The following is a 14,435-nucleotide window of genomic DNA, read 5'->3' on the forward strand; positions in this document are numbered from 1 at the left end:
ATAATTCAGCTACCTAGGCAGCAAACTAACCCTGATGAACGGATCAAGCGAGCAGCTTTATTTGCAGCTGTAAGCAATTGATTAATGATCTCTTCTGAGATTGATGATTCCGAACGCCCATTGCAAGCAATTCTCTTTGCGATGTTCACTCGGAAATTAGTTGACAGGTAGCTCCATTCACGGCCTGCAACTATTCTAAGCGGGTTTTCATTGACCAAAAAATTTGGTAACTTCATTCGTGGTAGTACCATGTGCACGTCAAAATTGTATAGTTCTTTCCTGACATTTTATAACATCTCAGCGTCGACCAGTCTTACTGCGCTGATTGCACACACGTTTCTGTCACATACACACTACACCACTGTCATGGTTTACGTCAGTCGTGGACATTCACATGACCGCCTGGTACGACTTGCATACTACCTGTTCCTGAAACGTTATCAAGGTCCTTGGGACGCAGACCGGTTCGACGGATTTCTTCACGGTGTGCTGTTCTGTGAAGGCCTCTTCATCTCCAGATATCTACTGCAAACCACATCCATATGAACCTGCTTACTGTTTTGAACTCTTGGTCTCCCTCGACAATTTGAAACCATTAAATGTCACGCCCACTGTCCAGCGGATGGTACATCAACGATTTATCTGGCTATCCGTATTCTGCGATTCACATTACATGTCCATCCCCACCGAGCTGTTGTTCTGTTTAGTCTCTGAGGTTCTTTGAACTTGAGTCATTTCCCTATTAGTTAAAGTTCTTACGTATCGGGGCCGAGATGTTCTACGAGACCTTGTTAGCACATTTTTAGAACCCTCAATTTGTTTTTTATTTGCTTCAATAAAATACTAGCAGTCCCCTTCACAAGTTCTTGTAGGCACTATAGTGTTTCTACATCCTCTCTATTTATCAACTCACCTTACAAGCCAATAACAAAGGCTTTAGTTTCTGAACTGCTGCTTTTCACGGCTGGTCTTCTCTGCAGTACCCAATAATTTGCTCCGTCTTCCGATAAGATGCTGAAGTAACACTTCAATTTTTACATTACTAGATGTGCTAGCCATCTGCCGTTACGCTTCCTGCATTTCCTCCACTGCATAGATATTCAGTCTTTAGAAAATTTATTTCGAACCCTCATTAATATTATTCTTCTAATGCATTTCTTAGCATACTGCAGATTTCATCCTCTTCACTAGTGACCACTACTTGATCATCTGCGAAGAACAAGGTGTACATAAACCCATGTTCTGTTATTTTAGTACCCATTCCCGCTTATTTCCTACTCCACAGTTCTAATGCATTCTGAATATCTGCCGGGCTGTTCTAATAAAAGAGTAGCTACGGACAGAGGTCTAATTTGGCCCTTAATTATACACTGAAAACCCAAAGGATCTGGTACACCTGCCTAATATTATGTAGGACCTCCGTGAGTGCAAAGAACTGCCACAGCGGGACGTGGCATGGACTCGATTAATATCTGAAGTAGTGGTGGAGGGGACTGGCTCCATGAATCCTGCAGGGCTATCCATAAATCCGTAAGGGTAAGAGGAGAGAGGCATTCGGATAATCTCAATAACGTTCATATCTGGGGACTTTGGCGGCCAGCGGAAGTGTTTAAACTCAAAAGAGTGTAACTGGAGCCACTCTGTTGCAGTTCTGGACGTGTGAGTGTCACATTGTCCTGCTTAAATTGCCTAAGTCCGTCGGAATGTACAATCGACACAAATGGATGCCCGTCATCAGACAGGTTGCTTACTTACGTGTCACCCATCAAAGTGGTATCTAGAAGTATCAGGGCTCCCATATCACCCCAACTGCACACGCATCATACCATTACAGAGTCTCCACCAGCTTGAACAATCCCCTGCTGACATGCAACGTCCATGGATTCATGAGGTTGCACCTATACCCGTACAAGTCCATCCGCCTGCTAAAATTTGAAACGAGACTCGTCAGACCAGGCAACCTCTTTGCTGTCACTCGAATGTCGATCTTGACGGCCCAGGCGAGGCTTAGAGCTCTGTGTCGTGTAGTCATCCGAAAGGCCATATCGATGATGTCTCGGTGAATGGTTCGCACGCTGACACTTGTTAATGGCGCAGCCTTGAAACCTGAAGCAATTTGCGAAGGCTTGAACTTCTGTCATACTGGACGATTCTCTCAATTCGTCATTGGCCACATTCTTGCTGGATCTATTTCAAGGCGCAGCGATGTATGAGATTTGATGCTTTAACGGATTCCTGATGTTCACGATATATTCGTGAAATGGTCCTACGGGAAAATCCCCTCTTCATCGCTACCTCTGAGATGCTGTGTCCCATCGCTCGTGCTGTGTCCCATCGCTCGTGCGCCAACTGCAACATTGCGTTCAATCTCACTAAAATCTTGATAACTTGCCATTGAAGCAGCAGTAACCGATCTAACAACTGAGCCAGACACTTGTTTCTTATGTAGGCTTAGCCGACCGAAGGGCCGTATTCAGCCTGTTTACATATCTCTGTATTTGAATACTCACGCCTATACCAGTGTCTTTGGCACTTCAGTGCAGTATGGCAGCGAAACTTAGTAAACATACGCGGAAGCGGTTTACTATAGAAAAAAATTATTTCCAATTTTGGCCACCGGGTTGCCAATTTGGTGCTGCTAATGCAGAAATACGTATGGAAAAGTTTCCATACACAGATTAGGAACAGGGCGTGAGCAGAAATCGTCAGACAAGCGAGAAAGATACAATGTTGACTTTATTATTAACCGCTGCTTGCCCTGTTTGTTCTATATGAGCGCCGCAGAAATCGAAGAGAATGTGCATTTGTAAAACGACGTGATCAACAGTTGCTTGCAGCAATTCTAGTGAAGTCTGAGCAATATGTCCTTTTATACTAGGTTTCAGATCAGGTTGAGGCCGAATGTGTCCCTGGTAAACACGTACTTTTAGATACCCCCCCCCCCCCCCTACCAGAACCAAAAGTTACGTGGATTCACGTCAGGTCATCTTGGAGGCCACATATCTGGAAAAGTTCTTGAGATAACACGCTCGTGGAACGTTGCATTGAGCTGATTTTTCTCTGGACGAGCGACCTGAGGTGCTGTGTCCTTTTGCACGAAACCTGTGATTTCCACACAGTTCGCTCTACTATATTAGGAATCACATGCTGTACAAACAAGTCTCAATAACATGCGTACGCCATCGTGCACATGGCAGACCCTCTGAGTACTTTCTTTTCGTAGAGTAACGGGCTGAGAGTGAATCCATATGACACACTCACGTAAGGCCACTGCAATGACTCTTGGTGAACAACAGGTTCCTTAACGGTACCCGAAATTGGGCATTTCAGTGTACTCACTGTCCCCTATAGTGCATAATGTGCCTCGTCACTCCACAGACTACGGCTCGGCCACATGTCATCACCTGCGATCCGTGCCAGAAATTGAGGATTAGACCCAGCACCGAAATGCCGACCATGACGTATCAGTTGCTGCACTGTCTGGACCATTCAGTACCAAATAGACCGCAAATGTTTCGTACTGTGACTACATGGTGGACAATTCTTATGACACTGTACGAGAACTGGCATGATCATTTACAGCAACAGCTAGTTCCTTATTAACATCCACCAGGATAGGACGCCTTCCTCTTCCAGGTGCCGCACGGAGCACACCCGTGTTTTCGAATTTAATTATCAGCTTCTTTAATCTATTTAATGACATCGGATCTAACCCAGACCTTTCAGTCGGCGATGCTCTCTCAGTGCAGCATTGTAACGGAAATAGTTCACTTCAAATACTTTCACTAACAGTGCACGGTCTCGTTTCTCGATAGCCGTACTGTTCACTGACTTTATGGCTTGTCAAATGGCAGCGAGGATGTCATACCGTCACACAAACAGTGTACAGCCGCCAATTGGCACCTGGTGGTCACATCTAAAACTATGCTTTTACCGGCGTAAATATGTTCCACGTTAACATACAATAATTACAGCTCACAGTGGATCTAAGTACGTAACTGCAATCATACCTACTCGGTGCTGTGAACAATGAAGAAGACAAGCAGCATCCCTGCCTCGGTCTTTTACAATTTTTAAGGGTGAGTAGAAATTTTATTCATCACTTTGATTACATAATCTGCCAACTTGTATAAGTTGTATGTACCTGTTACATAGTCTTTTAAAGCCCACTCCACTTCAGGACTTCACTTTCTTCTGCGGTTCTGTGTCATACTCCTTCTCGAGAACAGTAAACACTAAATCGTTACTCGGATTCCTCTCCAGTCTCTTTGCAATTAGCTATATTAAAATCAAAATGTTGCCACTGCAGGATTTTCTCTACTGGAATCTAATTGGCTCCTCGCCGTACATGAACATTCCGTCTTTCGGAATCCGGCTAAACAACCCGTCAGTAGATTTGGTAACACTGACTAGATGACAGGTCCCACATAAACCTCCATACAATTTTTTTTATCCGGAATTTCGAATCAGTATCAGCTTGTTAGTTACTTGATCTATATATTTATTCTTCAGCAATCTTCAGCTCATTTCCAATGCTGCTCATCTCTTCCTGACTGAACTATTTATTATCCACGTTTCACTTCCATACAAGACTACACACCACACGAATATTTGCAATCAAGACTTCGCAACATTTAAATTAAATTAGATGTTAACAAATTTGATCCATTATAAGCACGTCGTACAGCCAGCCTCCATTATATCTTCTCTACTTCAGCCATTATTAGTTATTTTCCTGGTAAAATAAAAAACCTCTTCTACAACTTTTAGTATCTTATTTTCTAATATCATGAACTTTGTATTGCCAGATTTAATTCAATAATATTCCAGTTCCCTTGTGTAACTTTTGTTTTTCACCTTACAGTCTCTTTCCAAGACACTATCCGTTCCATTCAGTTACTCTTCCAAGTACTTAGCTCTCTCTGACAGAGATACAAAGTCATTGGCAATCCTGAAAGTCTTTTGTTTCTTCTCCGTGATGTTTAATTTCTCTACAGATTACTCCTTGGTTTCTTTACTGGTTGCTCGCAGGACTACTGAATGACATCGAGGAAAATCTATCATCATGAGTCTTTTCCCAGCATGTTCTTAGACACTTATAAAAGCAATTTAGTTTCTGTACACATGGCAAATAACTTTTCTAACCCTCTACCATATAACTACAGACTTTGTAAGAGTGTACTCCAGGCAACTTTGTGACATATGTTCTCTAAGTATACTAATACTATGAACGAAAGTTTGCTTTTCTCTAACCTTTATTCTAAGACAAGTCGTAAGACCAGTATGACTTCTTGCGTTTCTAAATTCCTCCAGAACCCACACTAAACTTCCTCTAGTCGGTTGGTTCCAGTTTTCCAATCTTCTGTAATATTTCGGGTAAATATTTTGCAAGAAATGGTTATTCAATCAATAGTTCGGTAATATTCACAACTATCAGCATCTGTCTTATTTGGAATTACAATTATCACATTTTTCTGGAAGTCTGGAGGTATTTGGCCCGTCTCAAACAGTTTGCACTTCAGGTGGAATACTTTTTACACCGCTGGCTGTCCATATTCTGAGAGAAAGTCGTTTACTTCGGGGACCACTTTTGAATTATGTTTCCCAGTTCTCCGTGGAATTTTTCTCTCTGTATCATATCTCACAACTCTTAGTCATCTACTACCTCTTCCTTTTCAATACTATGGCCTTCCTCTCTCCTGTATAGCCGTTATGTATAATCCTTCCACTGTTCAGCCTCCACTTCTTTCCTCGCAAAAGTCTTTCTCTGGACATTCGTAACATTCATACAGATTGTTAACGAAGGTACGTGCATTAGGAATAGGCTCCCAGATACTGGCTCGAAGATTTCTTAAGCAATAGAACTCACTGTTGTCCCCGACGTCGAGTGCCCATCGGAGGCACGGGTAACATCAGGAGTGCCCCCGGAAAGTACAATAGGACCGTTGCTACTTCCCATACACATAAAAGATAAGGCATACAGGATGGGCAGTAATTTGTGGCTATTAGCTGATGATTCTGTGATGTGCAGGAAGTTATCGAAAATAAGTGACGGTAGGTTGATACAAGATGACATACACAACATTTCTAGTCTGTGTTACATATGGCAGCGAGTCATAAAAGTGGAAATATGGAAATTAATGCGGATGAGCAGGAGAAAAAAATCGTTAATGTTCCGATAAAGTATTAATACTGTCCTGTTTGACACAGTAACATCGTTTAAATATCTGGGCGTATAGTTGCGATCGCTCTATGGCTAAACATGCCTTGGTGCATGGCCATGACATCTTGGCACAGTGTTACACCGTCCGGGTTATCTGGATACATCCCACTGACAACAATCTATCAGAACTCTGGAGATGGGAACTTGCCCTTCAATATATCCTCTCTTACCGTTACCCACCAGGCCTCCGGTAATTTCCAGTTCCCGCCGCTCATACCTCACCTGTCATTCAATAACATCTTTACCTCTGTGCTTCCGCCTCGACTGACATCTCTGCCCAAACTATTTGCCTTGACATATGTCTGCTTGTGTCTTTATATGTGTGGATGGATATGTGTGTGTGTGTGTGTGTGTGTGTGTGTGTGTGTGTGTGTGCGAGTGTATACCTGTCCCTCCCCCCCCCCCCCCCCCCAAGATAAGTCTTTCCGCTCCTGGGATTGGAATGACTTCTTACCCTCTCCCTTAAAACCCACATCCTTTCGCCTTTCCTTCTCCTTCTCTCTTTCCCGATGAAGCAACCGTGGGTTGCGAAAGCTTGAAATTTGTGTGTGTGTGTGTGTGTATATGTTTGTTATTGTCTCTATCAACGTCCTGAGGCATCAAGGGATCACAAATTTAGCATTGGAGGGCAGCGTGGAGGGTAAAAATCGTAGAGGGAGACCAAGAGATGAATGCACTAAGCTGATTCAGAGGGATGTAGGTTGCAGTAGGTACTGGGAGATGAAGAAGCTTGCACAGGATAGATTAGCATGGAGAGCTTCATCAAACCAGTCTCAGGACTGAAGACCACAACAACAACATCCGATTACACGTATTTTTCCCATTATATCAGTTGCAATATCAATAGCAAAGAAAAGACTGTGTTAAAAATAAAAATAAACTGACGAACGGTATTCGATCCAGTGATCACGGGGCTTGAACGCTACCCATTCAGCTGCCAACGCTTCCTGGTAAAAACGCCCACGGACAGCCATATATATTTGACGATCGAAATTATCTTGCGATTTTCTCAATAACTCTTGAGAAGTACGCGCTAATGCTTACACATTTTGTTGTCCTAATGGAGTAGCTACTACGAGTGTACAAAGTTTGAAGTAAATCCGTGTTCCAAACGTCGTGGCCTCCCCTTGCAAGCGTCATCTTTATCCTTATGTGCTCTTCTGCTGCTTCCGTGTTTCATCTCTCGCGGTTACTCATTCACATTCTGTTGTGTCCTGTAGCAATGTTTCAATAGTTGCCTAAAGCTCCCTTTGAAATCATCAGAAGCTCCTTCTACATCTACATCTACTTTTATACTCCGCAAGCCATCCAACGCTGTGTGGCGGAGGGAACTTTGCATGCCACTGTCATTACCTCCGTTTCCTGTTCCAGTTGCGTATGGTTTGTGAGAAGAACGACTGTCTGAAAGGCTCTGTGCACGCTCGAATCACTCTGATTTTACATTCGTGATCTCCTCGGGAGGTATAAGTAGCGGGAAGCAATATATTCGACACCTCACCCAGAAACGCACCCTCTCGAAACCTGGCGAGCAAGCTACACCCCGATGCAGAGCACCTCTCTTGCAGAGTCTGCCACTTGAGTTTGCTAAACATCTCCGTAACGCTATCACGCTTACCAAATAACCTTATGACGAAACGCGCCGCTCTTCTTTGGATCTTCTCTATCTCCTCTGCCAACGCGACCTGGTACGGATCGCACAGCGATGAGCAGTACTCAGTATAGGTCGAATAAGTGTTTCGTAAGCCACCTCCTATGTTGATGGACTACATTTTCTAAGGACTCTCCCAATTAACCTCAACCTGGTACCCGCCTTACCAACTATTAATTTTGTATGATCGTTCCACTTCAAATCGTTCCGTACGCATACTCCGAGATACTTTATAGAAGGAGCTGCTACCAGTGTTCGTTCCGCTATCATGTAATCATACAATAAAGGATCCTTCTTTCTATGTATTAGCAATACATTACATTTGTCTATGTTAGGGGTCAGTGGCCACTCCCTGCACCAAGTACCTATCCGTTGCAGATCTTCCTGCATTTCGCTACAATTTTCTAATGGTGCAACTTCTCTGTATATTACAGCATCATCCGCGAAAAGCCGCATGGAACTTCCGACACTATCTACTAGGTTATTTATACACTCCTGGAAATTGAAATAAGAACACCGTGAATTCATTGTCCCAGGAAGGGGAAACTTTATTGACACATTCCTGGGGTCAGATACATCACATAATCACACTGACAGAACCACAGGCACATAGACACAGGCAACTGAGCATGCACAATGTCGGCACTAGTACAGTGTATATCCACCTTTCGCAGCAATGCATGCTGCTATTCTCCCATGAGGACGATCGTAGAGATGCTGGATGTAGTCCTGTGGAACGGCTTGCCATGCCATTTCCACCTGGCGCCTCAGTTGGACCAGTGTTCGTGTTGGACGTGCAGACCGCGTGAGACGACGCTTCATCCAGTCCCAAACATGCTCAATGGGGGACAGATCCGGAGATCTTGCAGGCCAGGGTAGTTGACTTACACCTTCTAGAGCAGGTTGGGTGGCACGGGATACATGAGGACGTGCATTGTCCTGTTGGAACAGCAAGTTCCCTTGCCGGTCTAGGAATGGTAGAACGATGGGTTCGATGACGGTTTGGATGTACCGTGCACTATTCAGTGTCCCCTCGACGATCACCAGAGGTGTACGGCCAGTGTAGGAGATCGCTCCCCACACCATGATGCCGGGTGTTGGCCCTGTGTGCCTCGGTCGTATGCAGTCCTGATTGTGGCTCTCACTTGCACGGCGCCAAACACGCATACGACCATCATTGGCACCAAGGCAGAAGCGACTCTCATCGCTGAAGACGACACGTCTCCATTCGTCTCTCCATTTACGCCTGTCGCGACACCACTGGAGGCGGGCTGCACGATGTTGGGGCGTGAACGGAAGACGGCCTAACGGTGTGCGGGACCGTAGCCCAGCTTCATGGAGACGGTTGCGAATGGTCCTCGCCGATACCCCAGGAGCAACAGTGTCCCTAATTTGCTGGGAAGTGGCGGTGCGGTCCCCTACGGCACTGCGTTGGATCCTACGGTCTTGGCGTGCATCCGTGCGTCGCTGCGGTCCGGTCCCAGGTCGACGGGCACATGCACCTTCCGCCGACCACTGGCGACAACATCGATGTACTGTGGAGACCTCACGCCCCACGTGTTGAGCTATTCGGCGGTACGTCCCCCCGGCCTCCCGCATGCCCACTATACGCCCTCGCTCAAAGTCCGTCAACTGCACATACGGTTAACGTCCACGCCTTCGCGGCATGCTACCAGTGTTTAAAGACTGCGATGGAGCTCCGTATGCCACGGCAAACTGGCTGACACTGACGGCGGCGGTGCACAAATGCTGCTCAGCTAGCGCCATTCGACGGCCAACATCGCGGTTCCTGGTGTGCCCGCTGTGCCATGCGTGTGATCATTGCTTGTACAGACCTCTCGCAGTGTCCGGAGCAAGTATGGTGGGTCTGACACACCGGAGTCAATGTGTTCTTTTTTCCATTTCCAGGAGTGTATATATTGTGAAAAGCAATGGTCCCATAACACTCCCCTGTGGCACGCCAGAGGTTACTTTAACGTTTGTAGACGTCTCTCCATTGATAACAACATGCTGTGTTCCTTACGTCACTTACAGATATCCAAAGAAGCTAGAGGAGGGGGGGGGGGGGGGATGGTGAGTTGTACGCCCAGTGTGCGCAGCTAGTGTTTGACGAAAGGTTAGCGGACTAGTGTGACACTTTACGCCGGCGGTACTCACATAGCACGTCGAGGGGGAAGGGCCGGCTCTGGCCGGAGCCCTCAGCGTTGAAGGCGACGCAGGTGTAGTTGCCCCTAGCGGCGCGGCCCACCGCCTGCAGCACCAGGCTCAGGTTGCTCAGCACCACGCCCGCGCCCGGCCGCAGCAGGTGGCCCTGCGCAGCAGAACACGCCGGTCTCCAGTACCTCAGCACGATTCCCGAGCGTCAGCTGACGCCCTTGGAGGAAAAACTCGTTTGAAAATGTTCAAATGTATGTGAGGTCCTAAGGGACCAAATTGCTGAGCTCATCGGTCCGTAGAGTTACACACTACTTAAACTAACTTAAACTAATTTATGCTAAGAACAGTGCACACACTAATGCCTGAGGGAGGACTCGAACATCTGGCGTGAGCGGCCGCTCAGTCCGTTACACAGCGCCTCAAACTACGTGGCCACTCCGCACCGCAAAACTAGTTTGAAATCGTGGGTAGAAAATTTTTTCAAGCACACAAGTGGAAAAGGAACATATGTACTCTTCGTACCTAACGACTGTTGTTGCACTTCCAGAGCTAGCTCTACTGACGCATCTGAACATTTGTTTGGTCAACCTTACTGCAAGGTAGATACGCCAATTTCATACACGAATGCAGTGCAGTTTTTGGCACTGTTTTGTTTATTTTACCTGCATTAGTCGTTTCACTGGTATGTTGCATTTCGCTATAACGAACAGAAGTCATAAAAAGTGAATAAATAAAAAGTTTTCCGTAAACCGACATCACTAGCACTAGACCGATTTTTCTAAATATATCAGCCGCTTCCTTGTCATAAAATGACTCTAAAGAACTGCTATTGTTTTTTACTATTACGCCTCTCTCCATCAGACGTCTTTTTTCATTTCCTTTGTTACTATACAACACAGTGGTAAAGATATGTTTCCATAGAAATAACGAAACAACGTTGCTGTCTCGCTGCTTCGTTTTTAATTACGAATAATTGTACTGTTTATCCGAAAAAATTGTTCAAATGACTATGAGCACTATGAGACTTAACATCTGAGGTCATCAGTCCCCTAGAACTTAAAACTACTTAAACCTAACTAACCTAAGGAAATGACACACATCCATGCCCGAGGCAGGATTCGAACCTGGGACCGTAGCGGCCGCGTGGTTCCAGACTGTAGAGCCTAGAACCGTTCGGCCACCACGGCCGGCACTGTTTATCCAACTACATGCAATATGAATTAAGGTTGCATTTCAATGATGGAGCACAGCAATCAGTCTTGGTTTTCTTTCAGGTTTTATAAGGCAAATGTAGATTTCGGCTAGTGCTTATCCATTATCAGTACACTATTTCACGGTATCAATAAATGTCCCAGTACGTCAGTCCCCTGTTGTTCAGGCTTCTGTGAACATCGTCAGATGTTGAGTGATCACTGTGAAAGACATGGAGATGCTACATACTCGTGTGAGTCGCGAACATCAGTATATAGTAGAGCTCAAACGGGTGTTCAGTTGGCCGGTTGAAACATTCGGATACGACAATAACACGAAGTTAGTATCCATGCAAACGACAGGACAGGCACACGCATCGTCAAGACACCAACCCATCACGTCTGAGCACTCAAGAGACGATCGCTATATAAAGCACCAAGCACATCGTAATGACTTCACGTCTGCATGTGACATCTGAGGCCAAATATGAGCTTCCAGCACAAGTATGTGCAATCCCATACCACTGGTCGGGACTGACACCTGACAAGCTGGGGAATTAGCGATCCATTAGTAGGACACAATCAACACAACGACATAAACTGCAACTTTTGGTCCGGCCGGAGTGGCCAAGCGGTTCTAGGCGCTTCAGTCTGGAACCGAGTGACCGCTACGGTCGCAGGTTCGAATCCTGCCTCGGGCATCGATGTGTGTGATGTCCTTAGGTTAGTTAGGTTTAAGTAGTTGTAAGTTCTGGGGGACTGATGACCTCAAATGTGAAGTCCAATAGTGCTCCGAGCCAATTAAACCATTTTTTTGCAACTTTGGAGTGGTGCTGTGACCAGAGGCAGTACCAAGAAATATATGATGACGTCACATTCTGAATTATAGTTCTGCACCAACCTGGATGACAACCGTTGGCAAGAGATACTAATGGTGTCACGGTGTGTGGAGCCTACTGGTATGACTTTAGGTCACGCATGGTAGTGATTAAAGGAACTGTGAGAACACAAACAGCAAGTTACGGACATCCTACCTCTTCAAGTGTTACCTTTCATGAGACAGTATCATGATCTCATTTTTTTATGGAAATATTCCCGTCCTTACATGACATATATCTCTGAGAATTGTCTGCGATAGGCTCATTTACTCTGTGGCCATCGAGATCTACACATCGATCCCCCATAGAATATGTGTAGTACCAGCTCTAAACTCATCTACGTCCCAGTGAGAGTATCCAGGTTATCAAAGACCAGTTTGCTGCAGGAATGAAGGTGCAACGGGTTTGTTTTATTTATTTAGCCTTATCAGATGAGGTCGTGAAGAGAGGAAGGTACGACGGACCGTGATGGTCGGTTAGACTATGGAGAAGACAGAGGGTGTGGATATCTCTGTGCTTGTCGGTACACAGCCAGGTTATCTGTACATATGATTGTGAAATACGATCAAAGAGCCGAAAATCAAGTTATAACGATCACAAGCAACAGTAACCAGTTACAGCCGCCGTGAATTTTCCTGAGAAAGGGCTCCGGACTGAAGCGCCTAAAACCGCTCGGTCACAGCGGCCGGCTGAAGTGGCATCAAATCGAAAGACTTGCACCCGATGAACGGTCTACCTTAGTTACATTTGTGTTAAAAGTCTGTACACTAGATTTCCACACTCGTAAACATCTCTGGGTCCACTGTTTCCGATGCGATAGTGAAGCGAAAACGTGGTCACGTACAGCACAAAAGCGTACAGGCCGATCTCGTCTGTTGACTGACGGAGACCGCCGACATTTGAAGGGCGTCGTAATATGTAAGAGGCAGACATCTATCCAGATCATCATACAGGAATTCCAAACTGCATCAGAATCCACTGCTAGTACTACGACAGTTAAGGGAGGGGTAAGAAAATTTGGATTTCATGACCGAGCGGCTGCTCATAAGCCACACATGACACAGAAAAAATTGCAACCAGCGTTTCGCTTGGTGTAAGGAGCGTAAACATTGGGCGATTGAACACTGGAAAAACGTTGTGTGAAGTGACGAATCATGGTACACAATATGGCGATCCGATGATGGGTGTCGTTATGGGGAATGCCCGGTGGACGTCATCTGCCAGCCTACGTAGTGCCAACAGTAAAATTCGGAGGTGGTGGTGATATGTTGTGGTCGTGTTTTTCATGGAGGGGCTTGCATCCCTTGTTTTGCGTGGCACTATCAAAAAATGCTTCAAATGGCTCTGAGTACTATGGGACTTAACTTCGGAGGTCATCAGTCCCCTAGAACTTAGTACTACTTAAACCTAACTAACCTAAGGAAATCACACACATCCATGCCCGAGTCCAGATTCGAACCTGCGACCGTAGCGGTCGCGCGGTTACGGACTGAAGCGCCTAGAACCGCTCGGTGAACACGGCCGGCTTCAGCATTGAGATGGTTACTGATAATCAAGGATCCTTCTAGTCGGTTAACACGTGGGCTCTAAAATTAAGTGAGTTTGACTCTGAGGTAATTCGTAGGCCAGGGAAGAAACACGGGACAGCAGATGCATTAAGTCGCAAGTTAGACGCATTAGAAGTAATGGGTAAAAGTGTTGCGGAATGTAAAAGGGCACAAGCAGAGGATGCGGAGTGCCAGGGTTTTAGAACTCTACCACATTTCGTTGTAGAGAGAAATTTGTTGTGTAGAGTTATAGAGTTACCAGGTTTTGATCACAGGTGGTGGTACCAAAGTGTATGAGAGAGCAAGTCTTAAAGCAGGCCCATGATCATGTGGTTGGTGGCGCACTTGGAGAAAGAATGTGGAACAATACTTAGCAATTTATGTACCATGTGCGCAGTGAGAAGATGTGACGCGCGCAAGAATTCCATTGCAACGGTTACCAGAGACTTCGAAACCTTTCCAGTTTATCGGGCTAGATACAACAAAAAACCGGCAGGTAATCGTTACGTTTTAAATATAGCTGATCACTTTTCGCAGTTTCTTGCCATGGATGCAATACCAGACCAACAGACAGGGACGGTAGCGGTAGCACCAGATTTAGTCAATAAGTGGTTATTGGACTTTGGAGTGCTTGATACCATAATTACGGATCAGGGAACGAAGTTCATGTACGAATTAATGACACAGTTGTGTCGGTTATTGAGAATTAAAAAATTACCGACCAGTCCAAGCGAATGGGAGAACGGAGCGAATACATAAGACAATTTCAAATATGCTAAGTTATTACGTGAT

At 45.5% G+C, this 14,435-nt stretch overlaps 1 protein-coding gene across 1 annotated transcript in view; it reads right to left on the reverse strand.

Moving 5' to 3' along the window:
- The window catches only part of LOC126267870 (hemicentin-2-like), a 778,179-nt gene that overhangs the window by 72,959 nt on the left and 690,785 nt on the right, over nt 1-14,435 (reverse strand). Inside the window, exon 9 of the mRNA XM_049973180.1 lies at nt 10,029-10,182. Coding sequence (XP_049829137.1) covers nt 10,029-10,182 — 154 coding nt within the window. The remainder of the gene's footprint in view (nt 1-10,028; nt 10,183-14,435) is intronic.

This window comes from Schistocerca gregaria, chromosome 4, assembly GCF_023897955.1.
Source record: "Schistocerca gregaria isolate iqSchGreg1 chromosome 4, iqSchGreg1.2, whole genome shotgun sequence".
NCBI lineage: Eukaryota > Metazoa > Arthropoda > Insecta > Orthoptera > Acrididae > Schistocerca > Schistocerca gregaria.